The 12,669-nt window shown below is 36.6% G+C and overlaps 1 protein-coding gene across 1 annotated transcript; it reads left to right on the forward strand.

Moving 5' to 3' along the window:
* The first annotated feature begins 80 nt into the window (after nt 1-80).
* On the forward strand, nt 81-12,356 carry LOC116728378 (uncharacterized). Its single transcript, XM_032576444.1, has 5 exons — nt 81-9,128; nt 10,047-10,202; nt 11,003-11,104; nt 11,416-11,595; nt 11,746-12,356. Exons 2-5 carry the CDS (start codon nt 10,047-10,049, stop codon nt 11,929-11,931), a joined length of 624 nt encoding a protein of 207 aa, XP_032432335.1. The 5' UTR covers nt 81-9,128; the 3' UTR covers nt 11,932-12,356.
* Nucleotides 12,357-12,669: the final 313 nt, after the last annotated feature.

Genomic DNA, 12,669 nt, shown 5'->3' on the forward strand with positions numbered 1-12,669 from the left:
AAATGTTTAGTCCAGCTTCTCTGTTGTGTTTGTCCAGCTGTCCTTGCCTGTTGTTCAACGTCTCGCTGCCTTCTTCAAGACCCCTTCAGTGTGAGCATGACCTCTAAGGGGAAGGAAGGTTCATGTGAGGTAAAGTACAGAACCACAAAATATGCTTGGATGTCTTTCAGAAGGCAGTGATGTTCCTTAGACATGCACAGCTTTAAGGAAATGGGCAACAAAGGTCTTCCAGAGGTTTGTTACATGATCATTATTCATGAATGAATAATATTTTACACAAGTCCTAACTTTTCCCATAAAAGCTCTTGATGGAGGCCTCAACCTTTTTCTTATACTTGGAACTGTGGCAGAACTGAAGAACAATACATGCAGGCCATTTTCTGTCAGACGGTGACTAGTCTCTTGGCAAACTTGTAAGCACATGTGGGTTTGTAATTGTTGCATATTAGCAGTATATTTTCATTTTCTCCTGTATAACTTTTCCAATACTTTGTAATTCAACAATCACATCATTTAATTTTTTTATTCTTTTCTATACATCAAACTGCAACAGGCTGCAGGTGGAAATTAGAGTCTGCAGCTAAATATGGGTTATTTGCAGGCTGAAATATTCTGGTTTACTAACATGCAAAGAGCTTTTAAATCATTATCTATTTCAATAATGACATCTCCACAAAGATACAGGCTTTTATGTAGTAAAATATATTAGTAGGTCTTTCAATTTATAATCAGAAATTTTAATATGTGATTAAGATTGTGTATAAAAGACTAATACAAATTGGTGAATGATTGTGAAGTGGAAGGAAAACAGTGATACTTTACAAATTGGAAAAATGTACCATACAGAGGCCATACTTTTTGTGGAACTGCTTTTTTTCTACTTCATAAAAAATTCAGTACATATCAAGTAGGATAGATGAATTAAAAAAATATTTTTGTTGTACAATATTTTAAACTGTTTGTGAATATTTAACATTTTGTACTGGAGATCAATGTAGATATAAAAAAAATTATATACATGTTTGGTAAAACTCCTAGTTCATCCAAAGAAAATTGAGAAAAGAAACTACTTTGAAATACATTTCCAAGGAGTCGTTATTTTATGAGTCATTATATGAGAGGGAGCGGGAAAGGGCTTCGCCACTAACGGGGAGAGTAGTTCTGCAAAAAGGCAATCTTATAAGAAGTAAATTTTTCCCTGAACTACAATCAGGATTTGAAACTAAAACATTAAACGTCTCATTTTAAGTTAAACTGTACTGGCAGAATTTACTTTAAAGATAAAGGTCATAAAGTCATGCAGATTTTGACATTTATTTAATATCGAGTGCTGACCAAGTAAACCAACATAATGAAACTTTGGCTTACTTGCTCTAAAACATTTAGACGGTTTTTACTTTGCAGTACCTTGAGATGACATTTGCTGTAATTTAGTGTCAGGCAAAGGAAATAAGCTTAATTGAACTAAATCAAAAGTCTAATGCTGATGTAGTTGAAATGTAAGAAATAGGACCAAACAGAGAATGACATTTAACACATTTGTTTTGTTCCCAAGTCTTTGAGTGTGACTGGTGTTGCATGTGTTTGTTTCTTTCCCTTTACTAATGGTAAGAAGAACAATCTATTCTCTGGATTGTTTAAAAAGTCTGATTAATCAAAATATATGTGTCTATATATACTAGAGTTAACGTTTAATCAGGTGACACTATTTAAAGTTGTTTTTAACAGAATGCATGGATTATTTTTAATGCAATGCTAGAAAATGTTTTGGTTATATTAATTTGTTTTTCTGCATATTCTGTATTCAGTGCCTTTATTTAGCAGACAAAAATGTATACTGTTTGAAAACGTTTTTCATGTGTTTGCAATACAGTCACAAACTTCAATATATTTTGGGGGGATTTTGAATGAAACACAGACACCAAGTGGAGCATAATTTTTGAATGAAGAAATGTTATAAGTGGTTTTAAAAGTTCCTTATAAATTTAAATCTGAAAATAGAATTAAATTCATCCAGTCGCCTCCAGAATCCATCTGGTGAGTAAATAATGCATCTGTAAGGAATGTCATATCAGAATGCATTTATTCTGTGAAGGTCTCAGAGGTTTGTGAAAGAACATCGATGACCGACCATGAGGAGAGAGAGAAAGAGAGAAAGCATTAGTCAGGGAATTAGCCATGATATCCATGGTAGCTCTGAAGTAGCACTGAACATTGCTGATTTGCACAGGACAGCAGACAACAATGAAAAACAGTCTGGTGTATGAAAGTTTTTAAGGTGGAAAAAGCTTTTTGGACTTGGTTTGGGGTTTTGTTTATTTCTATGTTTCTAAGTTTCTCTTTTACTTAGATTAGCCATGTTTTTGTTTAGTTCTTTCTTAGTTATTCTAGTTTCAGTTTGTGTTCTTATATTTGTTGTTATTAGAATCCCAGGTTGTTTTGGAGTTTTATTTATTCAAGTCTGATTATTTTGTATTCCTTAGTCTTTTCTTTGATTAGATAATTCTAGTTCAGTTCTTCTTAGCGTTTCCATATAGGTTTATTTCTTGTTTATAGTTATTCTTGATACTTTAGTTTTATGTTTCTTTAGGGTTAGATGGCCATCCTCTTCCCCTGTGTACTCTCCAGCGCCCCCTCTGCCACTTTCTCTCTCTCCGTCTCCTCAATCTGCTTCCGGCTCCCTCCAGTCACACCTGTAATCAGTTATCTCATCAGCCCAGGTCTTTTGTTCACCTTTTAACCTCCCCAGTATTTAAGTTGCTCACTGTCAGTCACTCCTTGCCTGTTCGTCTTGTCAACTACAGTCACCTCCCGTGGAGGTGACTTCTCCACATTCATGACTGTGTCTCATGTCTGGCTTTATTTTACATTACATTTTTGTTTTATTCTGGTTTCCCTGCATTTTAAAACTTTTTCTCTTCATTTTTTATTGAAATTACCACTGAACCTGCATCTTTTGCCTATTGTATTTAGTTAATAAGAAATTCATGAATGTTCTGCGAGTTACACTTTACTCTCACCTCTTTGTTCTGAAGAATGAAATGACCACAATGTGTATGTGAAATTAAACAAAGAGTGCTATTTTCTTGCTTGCTTCATTAGCCCTTTAACAACATTGATTAAAATGGAGAAAAAAAGCCACATGACTTAGCGCTCCTTGCAATGCCAAGCACATGATTAACACATGTGCCGGTATGCAATTTACGATAAAATGAATTGCATGAGTGGGTGTCTATTCAGACTTGCAAGCACATTTTGGAAGGAAAACTAAAACTAAAGCTAAAGCGGTTTTTGAAACCACAAGTGAACAAGATTGGTAATAGATTGATAGTAAATTGCAAGTGTCACATGGGAAAACTAGTATTACCATATCGGTAAGTTTCAAAAGAGGTAGTGAAAATGAGGAAAGCCCTTCTTCATGTGGCTCTTCCCCCTTTACTAACCACAACATTAGTTTCCCCCCATAAGGAATCACCCCAGGCAAGCAAATTCTCTTGCAGTTTTCATTCAGTTAGAATTTATGTATTGATCGTCACAAATAGTTTATAAGGAAGAAACTTAATGTCTTTGTAGTTACATTGTTTTATTTTTGTCACTGAAAAATTGACACTTTCAGCAAGTTTCATCAGAACCAATATCTCTTTTGACAAAATAGAAAACATGAATTTACCAGGCAAATGAATGAATCAACAAGCCATACAAAATAGAAATGGGTACAAATTTTGCTAACATTTATTAAACTTTAAAATCCCTTGTGCTTTGAGTGGAAATACTTTCTGCAAATAACAGGGAAACATACATGCATGTTGCTGAGTAACAGATAAGCTTGAAATAACTTAAAAGTAGAAATTGGCATTAAAAACGGCATGTTGGTCAGGTTGTGGTTATAATGGTTGGCACAAAAGGGAAATTGTGCCCCTTATTTACGTGCTCATAAGACAGTAATGTATGCTGACACAACCGTACATTGAAAATAAGTAGTGACAAAGAATTTAAAATAAAATTTACCAGCAAGATAAGACATGGTCATGTCTTGACACAAGATATTTAGCACTGTTTGTTTTACTGTGTCAATTATTATAGATTTTATTGAGAACATTTATATAAATTAATTTAATAACTGTGGGATAAAAAAACAAACAATCTAATTTAAGATTAGGAAAAATGTAAATAATTCCAAGGAATGCACAATATATCAGTATCGACACTGGTATCAGCCCAGTAAGTAAAACTGGTCGGATATGTGTATTTTAATGTTGTTGCCATGTTGTGTGTGTGTTTGAGAAGGAGAGTGGAGGCCATGTGGTATTTGTTCAGTCATGGGACATTTATAGTAATGCAGCACAGGGTTCTGGGTTGTTTAACTAAAGCAGAGACACAGTGTCCAAAGTGGAGGGAATATACTGTATATAGATGAACTCTCTCTTTGCACAGCCTTTTTGTGTCCATGTGACTTGCAGGATCTTTGACACCTTCATACATAGAAACACATTTATCAGCGGTGTGAAAAATGCACTCTGTCACCAATTTGTTGTGCTGGATGGCATGAATTATGGATTATATTTTAATACCTTCCTTCATGATATACAAATTGGTAGCCACATTGAAAGCTATAGTAAATATATGATCAATTATTTCCCCATCAAATTTGAACATAAAGAAGGAAATTAATTAAAACTAATAGAAATTGGTGACTTTTATTAGTCCAGCATAGTAAAACAAGTCTTTCTGTTATATTAACTGGAAGCTATTAAAAAGTAATCCATAATTTTACATACGAATATCAATATAAAGTAGTGAATCAATAAAAATCTTATGAAATCAGGTGTCTTGTTAGTCTAGTGTTCATTAGTTCATTCATAGTGTTCTCTAGTTAGTCTAGTGCTCTAGTGTTCACCATTCAGATTTGATTCTCAGTGTTTGAGTTACATGGAAACTATTGATTTTGGGGGTCTTTTTGTTTACATTTTTGAACCGGCTAGACTTTGTTACTAGTTCCTAAGAGAAACATAGGTTCTGGAATGGGTTTACAGAGTCTTGTACTGCTTTCTATGTGACAACACCTAGCATGAAAAGCCGTTACTGACTGTATCAGTATTGATACAGTCAGTAACGGCTTTTCATTTTACCAACAGATCCACCGAGCCGGAAAGAAATACGAAGCTTAGCCGGATCCAAACTGGTTCCAGATCAGCTCTGGTACTCCGACCTTCATAGTTTAGAAAGCCAGTTAACATGTTTGCCACTGTTACTATTATTACTTCCTCCATGCACTCAAATATTCTGGTTTAACATTTACTGTATCAGTAATGGCTTTACTGATACAGTCAGTCTCCCTACAAGCGATTCTCTCTCTTGTAGGGAATCAAGAAAGTAATGTCTCTCAAACATCCAACTTAAAGCCAAATGGAATGCAGGAATAAGACTGCTTTGAGCGTAAAACCGGACAATTGGGGAGAAAGATTATCCAAATAAAACTATTTAAGAACATAATCATCCATCCACTACTCAGCTGCTCCAGGAGGATGTCAAATATTCATTGTGCCAGTCAATTTGAGCATGTCTGTTGAAAAACAATAAAAACCTGGGGATTGTCATGAACTGATGAAGTTCCTACACAGAATGTGGAAAGTGGACATGTCCAGGGAAAAGAGTCAACCTAGTCTTGAGGGCTGCTCAGGCTGTTCAAAATGGTGGTCTTATGTAACTCAACCAAGGAGTCACAATTGATTAAAACTACTTATACTAGAAGAAGTCAACATTTTTTAAGTGCCATATAATGCTTTGTTTCTAATATTCATATAGAACAACAATGAGAGTTTAGCAATGTTGGCTGTTAGCTTGCTTAATGTTTAGCTCTTTCTGTAGTGGCGGAAGTGAGTTTTACTGTGGTTTCGGCAGTAAATGAGTCACTGAAAGTCTACTGACTCACTCTCTCAAACTGTCACTGTAAAGCTGAGCAATGCTTTACTTTAAATAGACATAAGGGGTTATATTCTCTTTTTTCTTCTATTTTTTTTAAAAGAAAAAAAACGGGACTTCCCCTCATGAAGACTTGGTTTTAATGATCACAGAAACAGCTGGATTATTAATCCAAATGCTGCCGGGATAGAAGTGAGCTAGCTTTAAAAAGAAACGGTAGCATCATTAAATTATGGTGTTTAACCCCTTAGCTGTCACATCCAAAACACTATAGGGGAATTTTTCTGCTTGGACTCTTGGGTGGTTGGGATTTGGTTGGGTGAACAAACTCCTGCCTAATATCAGAAGGCTGTTAGCAATAAGTAGCACACTGCTAGCGGAAGTTTAGTGTAACATGGAGCAGAAAGCTGAGGCCGTTGTTTCTCCCTGCATCCCAGTGGGTGGCGCAGGCTGCTACAATCGATAGTAGTCACACAGGCACACCACAGGGGTCTCAAACTCCAGTCCTCGAGGGCCGCAGTCCTGCAGTTTTTAGATGTGCCACAAGTACAAAACACTGGAATGAAATGGCTTAATTACCTCCTCCTTGTGTAGATCAGTTCTCCAGAGCCTTAATGACCTAATTATTCTATTCAGGTGTGGTGCAGCAGAGGCACATCTAAAAGTTGCAGGCCTGCGGTCCTCGAGGACCAGAGTTTGAGACCCCTGCACGCTAGAAGGAAACAAACGCACCCTGTACAACACTTTCATTCTATTGGCTGAGGGGTTGCTAGGCAATGGTGCATTTTGTTCCAGAAAAAAGCAGAAAATGTTTCATAAGCGAGCAGAGTTCAAACAGAGACTATCTGAGTGCGAGGAGAAGTTTTGAGTACAAGCATTACAAGTTTTGAGAAGAAAGACATGAAGTCCAGCTTCCAAAATAAAAATCTAAGCAAAAGTATTAAAAGTTTTGAGAACAAAAGACATGAAATCCTGCTTTCAGACTGAAAATGTGTGCTCTTGGATTATGGAAGATGGCAATTAGCCAATTTAACAAAAGCAGTTTTTAGAATGTAGTGTTGAGAAGAAATCTCATAACGATTCAAGGAAATTTAGGTTCCTACAAAAAACAAAAAAATCACATAAACGTCTGTCAACAACTAAACTTGGGATTTCACATAATTTGAACAGCCTGAAAATCAACACTGGCCACCATCAAGAAAGTCTTCAGAGAAGAGTGCTTAGCTTAGGTGAATTCCTGATGTGTCATGCTGAAAATGATGTTGAAACCTTCTCGTGATGCTACTTATCGTGATGGAGAAGTGTGTCAGATTTTCTTTTCTTTCATGTTTAAAAAATGAAATAAGCAGATTTTTTGAGGAAAGTTGCTATTTTTTCTACACACGTAAGAATATCCATTAAGTGGAAATTCTTATGGTGAGATTTTATGAAGACTTTTCAAACTCAATTTAATGAAAATAGCTGATTTACGCCTCTGGGCTTATATAGTGAGGAAGGAGAGATCTAATTTCGGCTTTCTCTGGAAAACTGGTATTTACAAATACATCAGTGTAAATGAAGAAATTAAAAAACATAAATTTCAGTCAAATGACAACAGGGTATTTGGAGAATTATTATTATTTTACAACTTTTTAAATTTTATTCACAATTGTATGATTGTAGCTATTTTTGGGAGAGCTATGGCTGTGTTTTAATTTTAACAATATTCACATTTGTTTTTAGTCATACACAAGTAAAGTTGACAAACCATTTCAACCTGGAAAGACTCAAACACACACACACAAAGAGAGAGAGAGTGGTATTAGAAAGTTTAATTGACAAATGAAAGTCTTTGGCGCTCGGACCCAGGAAGAAGACTTGGACTTTCTAAAAATGAAAGCAGTGTGTTCTAGGTATGTTCCTGAAATACATCCACAGGTGACGGATGTGCCATGATAATCTCACAGAGGTTTATAAAGTCATGATATCATCATCAGCTCTTTTCCCCTTTGTTTCACCCTCCTGTTATGTTCTGGGTCAAATTGACCCGTTTTAAAGTTTACATTTTTTTAAAAAATAGTTGGATTTTTTTTGCATGAAACTTTTTCTATTTGTGTTAATAGGTTCACTCTACATATGAATTGAAAATTTATTCATTTTCCACATCTGTACCAACCCCTGGGTCTACTTTTTACATAGATACTGTTCGGGTAAATTTGACCCGGCAGTCAAGTTGAAGTGCAAAAAAAGATTAAAAAATGTCCAATTCTATATGTTTCCTTGCAGCTATGACCCATATTTCACCTAAAGAGATAGAAATCATTCTGAATGTAAATTTCTTATTTTGAAGACATCCATTAATAAAAAAGACCTATTCTTTCTCTCATTATTTTTATTTAGAAAATAGAAATAGGTTTGGTAATTCTAATTGACCTAAAAAGGAGAAGTTAGGTTCAGGCGGTAATAATAATAATAATAATAATAATAATAATAATAATAATAATAATAATAATAATAATAATAATAACAACAGAAAGCCATGTTTTTTTCTCTCATCAATCCTTTTTCTTCCAGCTGTTGGGAAATATTTACTGTTTCCAGTAATGAAGTGACCAAATAATCATAATGACAGGGTCTTTTCTAGAGTATTTATTTCCCTTGTGAGATACATTGAAACTGAGTAATTGAGTACTAGAATCATGAGACTCCTGAAAGATTTCCCCAAGATGCAGTCAAGGCTGACTCAATGCTCAGGCTTGAAGGCTGAACTTGACAAAAAAAAAAAAAAAAAAAGTAGAAGTTTCAGAATTTAGGATTTTAAGTTTTACACAAAATAATAATTCCTTGGTTTAATCTCACTGCTGGGGTACACAATGCTGTAAATCTCAATGTTTCTCTAGTCAAATAAAAAAAAAAAAATCTGGCAAGTTTGTGTCACGGCAATGAGGTGTTTTCCTGCTCTTGCTCTCGTTCATGTGTTTCGTTAAGAAACACTTCACTGACCACAAGAAGGTGAAACTTTTCAAGACAGAAAGATGGTGAGAAAGAGAGAGAGAGAGAAACAGAGCAAGACGAGCGAGAGAGAGAGAGAGAGAGAGAGAGAGAGAAAGAGTGGGAGGAGAGGGGTAGAAGACAGAAACTGAAAGTATCTAAATGAATATAAACAGCAGCTGTGGTAAGTGTGATTTAGTAAACTCGCCAAAGCTGCACATCACATCACCCTGAAGGTAAGCCAAATTCAACAACTATAATATATATATATATATATATATATATATATATATATATATATATATATATATATATATATATATATAGTTAATTGTTATTATGATATGTGTATTAACAATTTCATGGAAATGTTTTGCTTGTTTATATTAGAGGCCCTGAGTGTCTGACCCAGATATTACACCTGTATATTTATTGTCTTTGTAAGCCACTGATTGCTGTTTGTTTACTTGATCTTCAATGAACTATACTCTCGTCAACTATAAACTATTAATCAATTACTGATACACAGCAGAGAAATGGGAGGCTTCATCATGCATTGTGTGACAGATACACTGAGTCATTTAGTCTCAACACATGATGCAATTACATAAAAAGACTAGCATAAATGGGAATATTGGCTTTTTCCTTCTCAACAGCAAAGTTCAGCAGAACTGCAGGACAGAAATAGGAAGGTTACGTTTTGCAATCTGACTTCATCTTTTTTGCCTGCAACATCCTTCCTTAGTGGGGTCTGCTGCCTGCAGGGTGCCTTGCAGCGCTAAAAGAAGGCCTAAATACTTCCTTCCACATTGAAAGTGTTTAGAGGAATTGGGACACTTCTGTTTTATGTGTTTGTGCAACTCCGCCAGAAACAGTGGTATTGAATTGCATAAGAAATGAAGTGTATACTTGGTAAGCAGATGTCTGGGGAAAGACTAAAGTTGTGGTGTGGAATTTCTTTCAGAAATATTTGAAAACTCCCGTAAATGTGCAAAGTAACATCTGTTTTATTTTCTATATTTGGCAGCGGTGGCTCAAATCCAGCTGCATGATCTGGTTCAGTGTTGTCCAACTTTGATAATCTTTTGAAGAAAATGTAATCTCTCAAACGTGATTTTAGCTTGCAACACATTAATCCCCTGTGTCTGTTCCAGATGCCCAGTTGGTGCGCTTTCTTCCTTCTTTGGTGCATAATGAGCTGCGTGGAATCTGCTCCTTCATCGCCATTTGTCCAGAAAAATAAATACAAGAACTCATTTCGTCTCACAAGATCCACGCGAACCAGGGTGCAGAACCTTCTGAAGAAATATGTAAGTTAATTAAATCTGGAGCTAATTTGCCGGGGGGTCAGGGTGGGGTCAGAACAAAACAATGAAACAAAGAAAAAAAAGCAGGACAATATTTTATTGTTAAATATAATAAGAGATCTAGCAGATGAAAACTGTGATCCTATTGCAATACGACTGCATCTAAAAGTGCAACACCTTAATTTTACATTCATCTTTTATATTGTGAAAGTCAAAATTGATCCAAGGGATCAATTAGTTACAGTTTCTGTGCCAGTGCATATAATCATAAGAAATTAATTTAGTATTATTTAGTCAGTTCAGGAGCCATAGCAACCATCCATCCATCCATTTTCTTTACACCCTTGTTCCTAGTTGGGTCACGAGGGATGCTGGTGCCTATCTCCAGCGAACGTTCTGGGAGAGAGGCGTGGTCACCCTGGACAGGTCGCAGGGCAACTGCGACAGACTGGCGACCTGTCCCTGGCGACAGGGAGAATTTAGAGAGAGACTGATTTACCTAACAGTCATGTTTTTGGACTGTGGGAGGAAGCAGGAGTACCCGGAGAGAACCCACCATGCACAGGGAGAACATGCAAACTCCATGCAGAAAGACCCCAGGCGGGGAATTGAACCCAGGACCTTCTTGCTGCAAGGCAACAGTGCTACCAATTGTGCCACTGTGCAGCCCCCATAGCAACCAGTTCTGACCCAGTTCTGACCCAGTCAACAGGTTCTAGTCAACAGCCTAGAACCGCCCATCTCAGCTCGTTTTTTTTTTTTTTTTTGCTTTATACCTGACGAAAAAACTTTTATTTTCACAGAAGGAGCAGCAGATGGGAAACGTACATTTCGAGGACCGAAGCCACCGCTTGAGAGATCTGCCTTTGCTTTCCACCGACTTCAGCAACTGGCTTCAGCTGTCGGTAAGAGCCACAGAACAAATTCATGGAGAACAAAAATTTACAGTGATGCATTGATGTGTGACGGCTGTCACACTGTAATTTGCGAACATTTCTGAGAATTTCTAATTCCGTTGAGTTTTTTCCCCCTAGAATTCTTAAAAAAAAAAAAAAAAAGTCTGGTGACATCACCCGAAAGCCTCGCCTTGCAGGCCATAAAGTTTAAGAAAATTTGAGAGGAATTCCCCTTTCAGAGCTGCAAGCATGTACAGGCGGGTATGTGCAATACTGTTGTTATGTAATGGACCTATATTTGTCTCCTGTTGCTTGATCAGGACTGGGACCGTCTAGACGGCGCGTTCAGGGACATCCAGTCCTACTGGAGCATGCTGGAGAGGAAAAGGAAGCAGCTGGAGAAGGAGCAGAACACACAAAGGACGGCAGCCAGTTTGCTTCAGAGCATCAAACACATTCAGCTGGATTTACGGGACCTGATGAGCCAAGTCAGCAGTCAGGTACCCACAACTCCTACTGACATACGCCCATGTATTTTTGTTTCTTTCTTTTTCTTGTTTGGTCTCGCTCTCTGTTAAAGTCCACGTGAGTTTTAAAGGAAGTGACACTGCAGCTGGTCTGATAAACTTTGTTTTGCTTTCTTCCTCTAGATGAGAGTTGTAAGGAGTTCCTGGGTCAGACCGACACCTGCTGCAACGCTCCAGAACCGACAGAGGAGCTCCAGAACCGTGTGGGAAAGCACAGTGGAGGGCTACATCATTCTCAGGGACTTAAACCTTTACCTCACCAAACTAGCAAGGGACTTTCTTCTGCTGGCCTCCAAGACACACTTGTGACACAAAAGACTGCTTAGACAGAAGACTTAGGACAAAAACTGAACCATCAGCCCACAGCTATGGGATTAACAGCTGTATAACGTTAATCTGAACATTGGATTACTTTTTTTTCAATGATGTACTTCTGAATATCCCAGGGCTTTTTGGGGGTATTTCCCAAAGTTTCTATCTTTCCTCTAATTGGATGTTAGACACATGTCTCCAACAGACGTCCCAACATCCTGTTTTTCCGCCGCCGCCTCAGTCTTCAGGACTTTCCAAAGAAGTATTTGCTATTTATTATTATTATAATATTTATTAATGTGCTATTTATTTTTAAAGTGGTTTATTTGAACATTACATGAGTAGAGAAACAGAGTTTTACAGAACGTATTTTGTACTGAACAGTGTTGTGAAGAGTTTCAATAAATGAACTGAGAAAAACAGTGAAGACTTCATGTTTCTAACACTTAAATAGTTAATAGTAGTTGCTGTAAGTCAATGTATAAAATAAGACATGTTTCATACTTTCAGGCAGCTCCAAACCAACAGCTATGAAAGGTTTGGAGTCATAGTCCTTCAGTCTTGGTTATAGCGTCTGATCTGACATTTGAGTAAAGGGTCATTTCACTACTTTAAAAAAATCTAGACGAAAGTTGCTCAGCTCAAGTTCAAGATCTAAAAACAATTAAAATGGTCAAAACTCGGTTCAATTATTACACATAAGGTTCTGATTTGAGACACTTGTATTTAAATTAT

Source organism: Xiphophorus hellerii, chromosome 11 (assembly GCF_003331165.1).
Source record: "Xiphophorus hellerii strain 12219 chromosome 11, Xiphophorus_hellerii-4.1, whole genome shotgun sequence".
Classification (NCBI taxonomy): domain Eukaryota; kingdom Metazoa; phylum Chordata; class Actinopteri; order Cyprinodontiformes; family Poeciliidae; genus Xiphophorus; species Xiphophorus hellerii.